At 41.8% G+C, this 13,401-nt stretch overlaps 1 protein-coding gene across 3 annotated transcripts in view; it reads right to left on the bottom strand.

Moving 5' to 3' along the window:
* TENM4 (teneurin transmembrane protein 4) overlaps positions 1 to 13,401 on the bottom strand; it is a 595,878-nt gene that overhangs the window by 333,250 nt on the left and 249,227 nt on the right. For all 3 annotated transcript variants that reach the window (XM_030971231.1, XM_030971250.1, XM_030971240.1), the window contains exons 4-5: positions 11,267 to 11,555; positions 5,750 to 6,019 (exon numbers count right to left, since the gene is read on the bottom strand). In XM_030971231.1, coding sequence (XP_030827091.1) covers positions 5,750 to 6,019; positions 11,267 to 11,489 — 493 coding nt within the window. In that variant the 5' untranslated portion in view covers positions 11,490 to 11,555. The remainder of the gene's footprint in view (positions 1 to 5,749; positions 6,020 to 11,266; positions 11,556 to 13,401) is intronic.

The following is a 13,401-nucleotide window of genomic DNA, read 5'->3' as shown; positions in this document are numbered from 1 at the left end:
CTTTTGCAACCACAGAAGGGGTGAAGAAGTTTTTGCAGGATGATGTTTCCCACATGGCTTTGAATTGTGAAGACGGAAAGAAGTTGCACAGGGCAATTTGACAGAAAAGGTCCTGCAGCTTGAATTTTGGCTTCCTGGGTGGTTAGATCTGAAATTTTAATTCATATCCACTAATCTTTCAGTGTGGTGAAGTCACACTTCAGCTACACTTCTGCTGCAAGAATTTCTTTACATGATAGATCACAGTTGAGCATCTTCAACTCAGCTGAACTGTCTTGAGCCATCTGATGCTAATCATCCTGTCTGTGAGATCCTTCTGGCCATTTGATACTGCCCACATTCTTCCAAGGAAGAGATGATGACAGAGAGAAACATCACGCCATTCCTCACAGTGTTAATCATGGCTGACTTGTCCTGCTAATGAAAAAAACTGCTTCCTCTGTCTCTTGTTCCTTCTCATATTTAACCAACTACTCACCTTGGTGGATATGAACACTGAGCCCAGATTACAACTAAAGTAAATCCTTAGTTTGGAATAGTTTGGAATGGGTTCTTTGGAATAGCTGAAAGCTATGCTGTACTGTTTGTTTGTTTGTTTGTTTGTTTTTAAAGGGCTGCAACTCCACTTTCACAAAGACCAATTTTAAAAATGCTGTTGGCCCAGGTGTACGGTAACCCTGTAATGATTGTACTGAGTAAACCAGTAAGTTCATTATCACACTGAAGGTAGAGGAAAAAGCAGTTTGGTTTTGTTGTTGGTGGTGGTTTTTTGTTTTGCCTTTTTTTTTGTTTTCCTTTTTTTTTGTTTTGTTTTGTTTTGTTTTGGTGGGGTTTTGGGTTTTTTTGTTTGTTAGTTTGTTTGTTTTTTTCAGGTTCTTTTTTGTGGGTAGGGATTTTGTATTGGAATATCTATGCATTTTCTGCCTATCTCTCATGTTCAAATATGTCCAGAGGTTACCAGCATGATTCATAATACTTTGGGTGGATCTGGCTTAAGATCTCTATTACAGACCCAAAGGAAATAGACACAGCCCCCAGTTCCTGGATGCTTGCACACAAACACTGTCCATGTCCACATATGTTAGGAGTCCCCTAGACAGTACAAAAGCGCAGGCTGAATAGTCCTGCACAGCCCCAGACGAAAAAGGCACAGCAGTGCTGCAGGAATTGAAACTGGAGAAAGAGGGATGCTTGAGAGCCTCGCACAGAAAGCCACTCTGACCAAGACAGCATCTAGTCTAGACATTTCTCAGCAGATCTTTGTCTAGTTTACACTTAAAAGCTTTAAGCACTGGAATTCCTCAGACTCCTCTGATCTCCTCTAGTGCCAAACTGCCTTCCAACTGTTTATGTGGAGAGGATACTCTAGATGCTGTCTTTCACCTGTTTTTGCAATGGGTGATGCTCAGAAGATGGAGTCAGACTGTTCTTGGAGGTGGTCAGTGGGAGCAATGGACATGAGTTGCAGTTGAAATCCATACCAGCTCTTAGAAAAAGAGTTGTTCACAGCAAACATGGTCACCTGCAGAGCCAGGATATAGAGGCTGTAGCCTCTCCATTCTGATAGATACTCAAATTGCAACTGAAAAAGGCCCTGAGTGACCCAACCTGACCTCCAACTTAGCCCTGCTTTAAGCAGGAGAGGGACCAGAGACTTTCAGCAATGCCTTTCAGTTTAAATTATCCTGTGGTACTGTATTTTTATAATGATGTTCTTATGATTAGAAGTTTTTTGGGTTGTTTTTTTTTTCTTTTGTATGTGACTAAATTGCTGAAAAATAAGCCAATTTCTGGAAGACTATTACCTCGTTTTTCTTCAATGTGCTCTTCTCTATGGTAAACAATTGCTGGCTCAGTACAAATCCTGTTCGGGGTTAGCTAAGGTACCGCCAGGAAACTCCAGGCTTCACTCCAAATGACCACTTCAGGAACTTCTTTTGCTTGAATCAGTCTTGCTGAGAAATAGTGCAATCTACTATAGGAAAGAAGTTCTCCTAAAATCTCCTAGACTTCCAGGAACCAGACTCCCACTGTGCTTGGTTCTGAACTATTAATGGGAGTTCACAGTTCCAGTTTGGATCATGATCATGCAGGAGAAAACCTCTTGAGCCATATAAAGTGCCTGCTACATCATTCTGCCATCAGAATGATGGTATTTTCCTGAGGCAAGATGCAGCAACTTGAGCTGTGCCTCTGTCCCCTCACTGTGCAAAGTGACTATCCAGGTCAAGTGAAATGCACTGTCCACTGGAGGGGAAGCCATTGTGGCTGTTTGAGTCGGCAGGATGCGAGCTCAGGGCAATGCCAGAGTTATAACTCAACTCTTTAGTGAGAACAAATTCTTAACTTAGTAAAAGCATTTGGCCTCCTAGAAGCATTCAACCTAATGAAGGTATCCCTACTCAGGACACAGGCTTGGAACTAGATGCTTTTTAAAGTTCCTTCCAACCCAAACACCTCTGGGATTCTCTGAAAACCTCATAACAGTTTAGATAAAGCTGTGGATGGCTTTCCATGTCAGCTCCCTGTTCAAGTGATCTATGGACTACAATATGCCATGAAACCACAGGACTTCATAGACTTCCTTAAGGACAGGGATGGACTGTGACTGTCCTTTCTGACCAGCATCCTTTCTGTTCCTTTAAGGCATCACCACTCCTGAAATAAAAACAAACCTACTTTTCAGGGGAGTGATTTCTCTCCTTTTCTAGGAACACAATAAATGTTTTGGCAGAATTGTGCTTTGACAACTTTGGATTTACAAACACCAGAAGTAAATTCTGATTATTTATTTTAGATAAATAATGAACAGTGTAAAAACTGCTGACTTTGACCTTCATTGGAGAAGTTGGTTTAATGAGCCCCATAAACTCTTCTATTGATGGCAGGTTCATAAAGTCCATATTGACTTCCGCTAAAGGCTATAACTTCTATCAATACTGTCAACAATTAATATTGGCTCATAAAGGCATCCTGTAAACTGAGTCATAGCATTATGTTACTTTACATTGCCATTAGCAAAATTTCAGGTCTTCTTGAAAATGTTTCCTCTATAAATCTGGGATTTCTCAAAATAGCATGTGTGATAGCTAGCAGCCCAGAGAAACATTACTTATGTGGAATGAGGAGGGAGGAAACGCCTTTATGTTCAGCAGAAAAAGCTTCTGAGAGGATCTCAGGCTTCTACTTTCTCCAACAGTAGGTCTCAGGCTGTGAGGAGCTGGTGCACAAAGATTTCTCATGCCTTTATCTGTGCCAAGCAATTGCAAAAGAAAGTGCTCAAATTCTACCTACTTAAAAGACTTTTCCCTAACCTTCTTTTCTTTCTACCTTGCAACATTTGTTTGCATATGTTTATATCACCAATTCAACCACATTCTCTATATTAAAGTGACCTTTTTCTCAGTTCTGCACCAGTTTTTGTGACCTGAACATGGTCTGATGTCTATGACATCTTCCCAGGAAAGTCTAAGCATCATATGAAGCTCATCACCAGCACAGTTTCGATCTTAATATTTTCCTTTAAGCTCCACCACCTCTTTTTTTGTCACTATGAACAATACTATTACATACTGGACACCACGGCAATCTATGTTTTATTTGTGCTACACAGACTTTTGGTTTTAGTATGATACAGCCCTTCTCATTCAAAACACCCAACAACTAAGACTGCAAATGCCTAGGCTCCAAGGAAACTCCTACTTTTATACAGCATTGTATGTTCTCCACCTCTCATTTCTCTTTTTCTAGTTGCTTTGAAGTGATGGTTCATAGCAAATGGTTAGTGTGCCATTAAACTTAAGGAAAGAGGAATTGAAGGTTGTCTCCAACCTGACATGAGTCCTTCACCCTCTGTGATTACTTTCAGTAAAGCCTTTCAAGGCATGTGAAGTTGCTAATGTGCTGTTTCTAATATGATTTCATTTGAAAGTGATCTGTAGGTACAAAGTTGCATTTGCAGGTGTAGAGAGCAGGGAAAAAGGCTCCCACAGATAATGCAATTCTTCTCTGTTAAGACCAAAGTGGGGGGGAACCAACCTAGAATTTTGTATAAGCTTTTCTTAGTAGGCATGGAAAGAAAAAATGTATGGGATAGGAATGCAGCTGCTCACACATCACATGGAAAGCACAAAAGAGAGCCTGGATAGAGGAGAATGGGATGGAAGTGCAAGTTGGTTGCTTTTGGCTGTTTTTTATCAATTGTCACAGACATATTTTCATTAAAAATCCTTTCCTTAGGATTTTTTCCTCCTGAGAAGCTGAGAGGCTTCAAGAACAAAATGTAAACAATGGTTATTTGCTGCTCTGGAATGCAACAGGTGGATCTGTGATTGGCCCATCTTAGATGTTTATAATTAATGGCCAATCACAGCCCAGCTGGCTCGGACAGAGAGTCTGAGACAACTGCCTTTGTTATCATTCTTTCCTTTCTATTCTTAGCTTAGCTAGCTCCTGATGAAACCTTTTTGTCTATTCTTTTAGTATAGTTTTAATGTAATTTATATAATAAAATAATAAATCAAGCCTTCTGAAATATGGAGTCAAATCCTCGTCTCTTCCCTCATCCTGGGATGCCTGTGAGCACTGTCACAATCAATTTCTTGTGAAGCTGCAAAACTTTAATTGACCATGATCATCCCTCTGATTTTTCATCAAAACACAAGGATCAGAAGGAAAACAATGCAACCTGCCCCTGTGTGTCTGCTTGTAAGACACTACACTAAGAATCTTTTAAAATGTATGGTAAAGATAATTTAAAAAGATTCTTCTGTACATCCTTTGAACAGAAGACCATTTATCTTTGAACTCTGCCTAATATATCATTATCTCGAAGTAGAAACTTAATAAGCTTCAACTGTAATTTTGTTGGAGTTAAACATAAAATCATGTGGGTGGTGTATGTCTCACTGTCATGGCTTCCAGAGGAAAACTTATCATCATTTGTCACTATAATACTGTGGCAGAAAGCATGAAAAGAACAAGTGATACAGTCATTTCACATGAGCTTTCTGCGCCGAGCACAAGTGCCCAATGACTTGTACGCAGCAGCTATATCAAGAAACAGGCTGTGCTATAATTGAATTAAAGGTGCAAAGGCATATAGGACTGGATGAACTCCCGGGTCAAGTTGTAACTGAATCAAAGTCCCCTCTCCTTCTCCTACACTGCTTGGCAGAACTGCTGACCAAAAGGTTCGCAGACCTACAAAAGGCACACAGGAATCCCCGCAGCTGGGGACACAAAGTTACAGAGATAAAAAATCTGTGACCTTCAGTTTTTATTTCACACAAAGTAAAAGGCTTCTAAAAATATTTCGCCATCGTTTTCCTTCAGAGAGCAGTCAACCAATTTACATAAATGAAGCGGTCCCTGTCAAGGAACCAGCTAGGAAGAGAAGAAAATTATCTGCCCAGAAAATCTGAGCAAAGATAAGAGTAGCATTGGCCAGAGGAGGGGAGATTTAAATGCCTTCCCTCTGAAAGGTTGCTGCAAAAAGCAGGGAGAGTATTATAGCTATTTAATGATCTCTGTCACAGTGATAAATAAGTAGGAGCTTCTCCAGCAGTTCATTAACAAAGACTCTGTAGGACAGTAAAAAGGCCACGACTGGGGCTGTTAGAAGAGTGTTTTCATGGAGTCTGATAAAAAACCCCATCACTAAACCTAAGGGAGATTAAGGTGGAGTAGTAGGAAGACACTTTCCTTACAGAGCTCGAGGCTGACACTTGCATGCACTGTCACCACTTACCTGTTTCAGTATTCTCATGCTCCGTGTCGGTGAGGGTGAGGTTGGAGTTGGCCCGGCTTGACAAGCAGGAGCTGCGCCCGGACTTGGTGTTGCGTCCCCAGAGCCTCACTGGGTGCTCGGGTGACATGACCACATCTGCCTCCGTGTCGGCATCCGAGCCGGCGCTGACGGAGTAGCCGCAGTGAGGCAGCCCGATGTCGGTCCGGTACAAAGCCCCGTGTGTGGGTGTCACATCTTCAAGTCCCAGCTCTCGCAAAGAGAAGTTGGCTCCTGTGAGAAAAACACGTCAGCTGGGTTATTTTTTAATAGGGCACGGTGCCATGTAGCACAAGTCAAGAGCTGAAGTGTTCATCCTCTACCTTCATGTGGGGCACAGGACTGTCACAGTAACACGCGGCAACAACATACCAGATACCCTTCTTCTGTGGTCTTGCTCTGAATGAGACCAAGAGACCATAGAATCATAGAATCATTAAGGTTTTAAGATCATCAAGTCCAACCATTACATCCAAGTCCACCACGAGACAATGTCTCTAAGCATCTCATCTACACTTTTTTTTATAACAATTCCAGAGACGGGTGATTTCTCCACTTCTGTAGGCAGCCTGTTCCAATCCTTGACCACTCTTTCACTGAAGAAATTTTTTGTAATATCCAATCTCAACCTCTCTAGTGTCAATCGAGACCATTTCCTATTGTCCTATTGCTTGTTACTTGGGAGAAGACACCAGTCCCCACCTCATAACAACCTCTTTTCAAACATACCAGGACTAAAAAGTGGCTGGATTCCTGCCTCTGGAACCTGACAAAAACGCAGGGCATGTTCAATGAAATCATCAAGTTTGAAACCAAAAACGGATGTAGAAATGGTGCAATACTTTAGGAGAGGCAAAAAGTAATCTTCTTGTGAGAAAAGCAAAATGAGGCGTGCAATGATCAAAAGTCCTACCATATACCTGACAGCTTCCCTACAATAGGCAATTTGAATGAGTTCTGCTCATTGAAAACCCTGAAATTACATACTGGGGATTTAAATTTCCTTTGGCGATTTCACTTTCCCCTGCTGACCACTCACACCTTGACTCACATTTAGCTATTCATTCTGATAGAGTCACAGCAGAGGTTATTTGGCCACAAATAGATGCAATTGTTTAGCTGACTAAAAATATGACCTGAAAAGTGACTCTTGACTCCATGTCTAGTTACCTGCAGAGCTTCAAAATCAGACTGAATTGCTGTGAATAAGGCTTCAAATATTAGCACACTTTGTTTGGAAAGTTCCACAAGAGGCTGGGGAGAGCAATTTTAATCCACATTTATTTATTAATGCATGCATTTATTTTTCAACCCTGAACTGAATATCTTGAAAAGATTTTGGCCAGCCATGAGTGCCTTTAGCTGCACAGCGCATTTATATAGCTCAATGCACCCCTGCTTCTGTTATGCTATGCCTTGGATGGATTAAAAAACTGAGCAGTTGGCAGCTCAGGCATATTTCAACAAGATAAATCTGAGTGCACAATGTCCAGGAAATTTCAGGCACTAACCTTCCTTTGAACACCGAAGTTCATAACTACTCATTATTGAAATCTGTTCATCAAGTCTGGATCTCAAGGTTGCATCCAAAGCTGAATTACCATTTTCTCCTTTCTCAAGACCCCACAATTGTGTGGTTTTTCTCACATTTCTATTTGTTGATGTCAAATATCATATGGTAGAAAATATGTATCCAACAGAAATAGTCAGTTTTCTACTTTTCCAGAGTATCGTTTCATACTTGTGGGAATGCCCTAGTTTGTCCTTGAACCCTGATATTTGGGGAAGGTCTCTCATATTAGAGTGCACATGCATCAGATGACACACGGCCAAAAGTAAAAGTTATTTTACTACATTTTTTCATTTCATTTTTTCAGTTGGCTTTATAGCTCACAGTTAACAGAGAGAAGATATTTGAATGCAACGTGAATAGTGGGACTGGACAACATTTTCATGTATAGCTCAGAGAAGGAGCTGTTTGATGGCAGGAGAAAATTCAGATTCAGCTGGTTACAGATCTGCAGCTGACAACTCTCCAACTGCATAAAGGATTCATGAACTTCACACCTTTTTAATTGACCAAGCAAGATTAAAGCTTTCAGACAGAGTGGACAGAAAAGGTTGCTTGGGACTCACGCCTCTGCCCGACCCTTGCTTGGGAAGCACAATGCAAGCTTGTGGCAAAGTAATAATTTAACATAATTACAGAATGGTTTGAGAGATTGTCCTCTACATTCTTATGGCATAAGGAAGCAAATAAACCCAACCTAAGTTATAAATGCTAGGAAGATGTATCTCCCCAGAGACCTTGCTCTTCTCTTCTAGTTTCAACTTATGTTTAAGGCCATGGTTTTCTAAACTATCCCTTGTGGAGTACTGAAAAATATCTTTTGGCTTTCCTTACGTGTTTGAGTCACTGATGTCATGTTCCACCTTTGCCTGAAAGAAGCCACACTCAGCATCATCAGGCACATCAATGTGCAACATGACTGATGTTCTCCAGCAACAGCAGCTCATAAATTATGAAAAATGACTGCTACAATTAACTCAAAATCAAATTTATTTGCAATAAACAGCAGCAGATGCATTGATTTTCATATTCTATGCTCACTGTTGCCTTTTAAGCTGGAAGAACTCAAGTCAATAAAAGGAGGATAATAAATATCCAAGACTTTTTAATTCAGATCTGGTCTATTTTCTCCTGTGCTGACTTGCACATTTGCTGACACTCACTCTAGCTAAAACCATTTAAATGCTGACTTGTTTATTTACTGAATTTATTTGGTCAATTTGAAACATTTCCCTCCTCTGCCTTCCAAACCAATGCAGGAGAGAAATTCACTTTGCCTTGTTGATGTCAAGCAGGCTAATAAGGCTTGGTTTCAGTTGGCCTCAAGCCAAGCTGCATCACAAAGAGAGGTCCATTCATGGCTTACTGCCAGTGAAAAATATGGCACAGAAAGTCTGGAATAATTGTTAACACTCTTCAGGCCAGTTTTGGGACCCTCAGGATAAACTGGGAGAAAGCTTTAAGTGTAGCCATTTGTGAGAGTTATATCAGAAACAGAACTGGTGCTCTGACATGGTTAATCTTAACTTTTCAATGAATTTCAGCTACTTTGACCAGTCATTTTTACTATTTCTCAGTACCTTCAAAATTTTCCTAGGGAAGCATGAGCTTGTGTATAGAAAAATTACACTCCCTGCCAGCAGGCTGGATTTTCAGGAAAAGTAATCTTTTGTGGACTTAGGAGAAGTCCATAGATCTGCATGGCCTCATGGACCTCCAAGTTTAAAACCGCTGACCTGGACTAATTCACATCTATCCTGCATGGTGAATATATTGTATGAAGTAAGCAAATGCAATGACCTAAAAAGTTTCCTTTTCTTTATAATGTCATACATTCCTTAGAGGGGATGAAGTACTTCAGAGCTGCTAAGAGGGAAACTGCTTTCACGATGTCACAGTGTTACTTACATCAACTATTGGCCCTTTTGTTGATTATTGCCTATTGCAGCTATTCTGAAACTCAAACACCAAAGCCATATGCATGAAGATACTTCAGCAAATACTTTTGCTTGTGTGTGCCTTGAAGATGAGTCTTGCACCAAAACCACAAGTGCATGATTTTTGAGGAAAAATCAAGCAGCCTCCAAGTTTAATGAGTGTAATTATATGTATTCCTTTTGGGGAATCAGCTTCTCTAAATTGCAAAGGACGTGCTCAGAGTACTCTGGGTAGGCTAGCTCATGTCCATTTTCTGGAATGCTGCCTACTCTATTTGACTCACTTTACCATTTTATGCTTTTCTTGATGGACTTCTAAAAACAATTTATGTGAAGTCCTGGTTGTGTTGTGGCGTGGGTTTTGATTGTTTGAACAAGTTTTGGTCTGTTTATAAGTTGTTTATAAGTCCTTCTGTTAATGTTCAAGATGGCTTCTTTGTTCGGTCTCAGGTCTCCCTTCCCCCCCCCTTCTCCTTCATGTAGTCCAACTGCCCATCACAATCTCCATGGTTACTCCCGCTCTCTTGTATCAGTTTCCCTGCCTGTCAGTATTCCCCGCCTTGTTTTCCTTCATTATCTGGGTTTCCCCTCCCCTGTTGTCCTGGCAACCCTCCTGCCCATCATCTTCTGCCTACTCCCCAGTCCTAGAAACTTCTACCCTGGGCGGAGGATGATTGGTGCAGGGAGGGAAGCCACTCCTTTGTTGTACCCCGATTGGTTTAAGTCTCATGCTCATCATTTTGTTATGTACTGTTATTGGTTTATTGTGATGCGCTCCTCCCCTCGGGGATTCTATAACTGCCTGTCCCGAGGGGCAGGTCTTTGGCAGTTAGCTGCAGCTAGTTGCCTATTCTGCATCTTCCTTCCTTCAATACACCCATCCCCCGCTGCTACTGACTGCTGCCCCACGTCCTCATTTGTCTCGCTGCGTTCTTTGCTCTGCTGCTGCCCACTCAGCTTTGCCTCTCCGAGACACCTTCTCCCACCCCTGCCGTGAGAGGTCTTGGGCAGCCGGCCGATTGCCTCAGCCGCTCCCCACCTGGAGCGGAGGCTGAAGTGGCCACGCGGCCGGCCCAATCAGGCTGTGGCTACGCATTTCTGTGGAGCTAGCCGGGCTCAAGTGCACGCGCAGCTGCATGCTTGGAATCTGAACTACATCTCTACAGAAAAATGAAGATGAGTCTTGTAGTAGGGGACAGAAATCTATCTCATACAGGCAATAACAGCAGTGAAAATTGTAACTGCACTGACTTCAGGGTATCTGGAATCTCTGTTAGAACTGTGGAGTCTGTGGTGACTCTTGAAACTCCACATCTTCACAGATACCGGGACTCAGATTCACTAAATGTGCTCCTGTAAGTCCTAAAGACGTTCCTTACTCTTTCACATTGAAGCACGTCCCCAAGGCAAACCTAAAGCCTGCAGGCCATGTACAATGCCAAGAGGGGTCATTCCATCTGGAACTCAGTTGTGTCCTTTCTTCCAGGGTTCTTGGGTTTTGCTGTAGACCGGATGGACAGTGTGGACAGCAACGCTCTCCACTTGTTGCCTCCTGCCTCAGCATCCTTGTTGACTTCCTTCATGACAGAGCAGACATGTGACACAGTGAAAGGTCTCCTGAGCAGGCAGGAACATTCCATGCCACGTCAGTACTGTGCAGCACGTGTACAGGGGGTTCTAGTCTCATGGTGGGAAGCAGCAAAGTGTTGCTGCAGACAGAAAGACTAAGACATAGAAAATGTGTCTTAGTAAGTGCTAATGAACATGGGATATGGGTATGCCGCTTAAGGACACTGGGCTGCACACAGTGTCTTGTGCAATACAGTGAAGGTGATCTCTGCTGCTCCCTTTAAGTCTCTCTCTTACATCATGGTTTTGGCCTCAGAGTCTTTCAAAGGTAGCCTCCCACTCAACTCTGGCTCTCAGCTGATTCCCTCATGCTGCTTACAGCTGCATCTGCTGAAAAGCACCCACCTGCTCGGCAGAATTCATCAGCCTCCTGGTGCACCATGTCTTTGACCCGATTGCTGTAGGTCAGCCTGGAGTCTTGATCATAAGCCTTCAGGGTCTCGCTGGAGCTGTAGGATTTCTGGGGTGCCTTGCTGTCCTCACTCTCGGCTGAAGAGCTGGTGTAGCGGCGCTCAGTGTCGCGGCGCCGAGTCAGAGATCGATACGGTTTCCTTTCCTTTACATCCATGGCACCCTCGTCTGAGTATTCAACATTAAAATAATGACGTCTGTGTGGCGGTCAGATTGGAATAACCTGAGAGAGAGAATTAAAAAATGTCATGCCTTTGGGCACTCAACGGCTAATTTGCCTTCTTTATACATTCTTACACTGAAGAAAAGGGATGTTACTTAATGGATTCCAGAAAAACCCTCTTAGAACAATTACCAATAAAAAGAAAGTCTCAATTATGTGTGACTCATTTAATAATTGCCACTGCTAACAGGATACATATATGCAGCAACCTGCATCTGTCTGAACTAGGCATATACTTGGGAATTTGAAACTGATTGTGATATTGTGTGTCTTCTTTCTGTAGGAAGTGATTCAGACACCTCAAGAAGGCATGTATTCATCAGTCATCTAATCTCTGGGAAATCAGGTAATGCTGAAATGTCTCTATTTGGGCAACTGGAGGGCTCTGGAAAAATGCTGTCCTGTGGTTTTAAAAATGTTTCCACAGATCATGAGGTTAGAATGTATGAACAAAAGACTGAGATGGTGTAAGAAGGCAACTGGGAAGGGAGAGGGAGAAAGGATTGAAGGAGTGACGTGGATGGAAATTGCATAAAAATGTCTTCCTTTTCAGAGGGCTCATCTTTACTCAGCTGTAAATATATTAAAACTTAAGCAGAGCTGAGAAAGTGTAAATAAATGATAGTGTTCTGCTTCATGTAACAACATGGCCTGGGATTTATTTCTGTGGAAAAACCAATGTATATAAACACTGCAATACAAGCATACATATCTGCACACAGAGAAAACAGATATCAGAAACAAAACGTATTAAAAGTATTTTTGTCAAAATAACTAATAAGTGGTATTTTTACTTCAAGTTTATTAAATGTGACAGAAAGCAGGAAAAAAAAGGCAATGCCTTGCATCAAGATGGAAAAATATGTTTTTTAATATCTAAACTTGTTTATGAGGAAAAATAATGATAAAATACACAAACCAAACATGGAAAGTCTGTAATTATGCACTGAGCTTCTCTGAAACTGAATCCTCCTGACTGCTAAAGAACAGAAGTTGATTCTCTAAATGCCACCCCAGGATATTGTTGTTTACCATCAGCATTTAAAAAAAAGAAAGCGAAAAGTTCAGAAAGAACCTATCAGTTCTTGGTCTTTTTCACAGCAAATACATATGGAAATATATGGCAAGAACTGAATCACATTCTGTTCGCATTTCTTTCTTGAAAAGCTAAACCCTGAATGTACTAATCAAATCTTACTCGTCCATGACTCAGATCCTAGACTTGCTTTAGATGCTGTGTCCTGGATTTCAGAGAATCATAGAATCCTATAACGGTCTGGGTTGAAAGAAACCTTGAAGATAATCTAATTCCAACTCCCTGCCATGGACAGGGACAGCTTCCACTAGACCAGGTTGCTCAAAGCCTCATCCAGCCCGGCCTCAAACACTGCCAGGGATGAGGCATCCACAGCTTCTCAGGGCAACCTGTGCCAGTGCCTCACCACCCTCACAGGGAAGAATTTCTTCCTAATACCAAGTCTACATCTGCCCTCACACAGCTATGGTGCAGCAGTTGAGGATGGATGTGTTGTGAGCTTTGTAGGTCAGCTTAAAGGGATGTGGTGTAACTTAGCATTAGTGGGTTTTAAAACTGAGGAGTTTTAAATTAAGGATGTGTAAAGAATGGGAGACTCCCAGCACAGGGTCTGATAACTTACAAATCATAATAGTAATACTGAAGCCTGAAGACAACATTTTATTATTAATTTCTTGCTTGAAAAGCTGTCTGGCACAAGCACAACTACAAAAATATTGGAGTCGAAGAGAGACTGCGGGAGGAAACAAGAATGACAGGAAGGCCGTGAGGTAAACAGGCAGCTGGGCAAAGAAGCAGAATTACACTCTT

This window comes from Camarhynchus parvulus, chromosome 1 (genome assembly GCF_901933205.1).
Source record: "Camarhynchus parvulus chromosome 1, STF_HiC, whole genome shotgun sequence".
Taxonomy (NCBI): Eukaryota; Metazoa; Chordata; class Aves; order Passeriformes; family Thraupidae; genus Camarhynchus; species Camarhynchus parvulus.
This window is presented reverse-complemented; position numbering and strand designations above follow the sequence as displayed.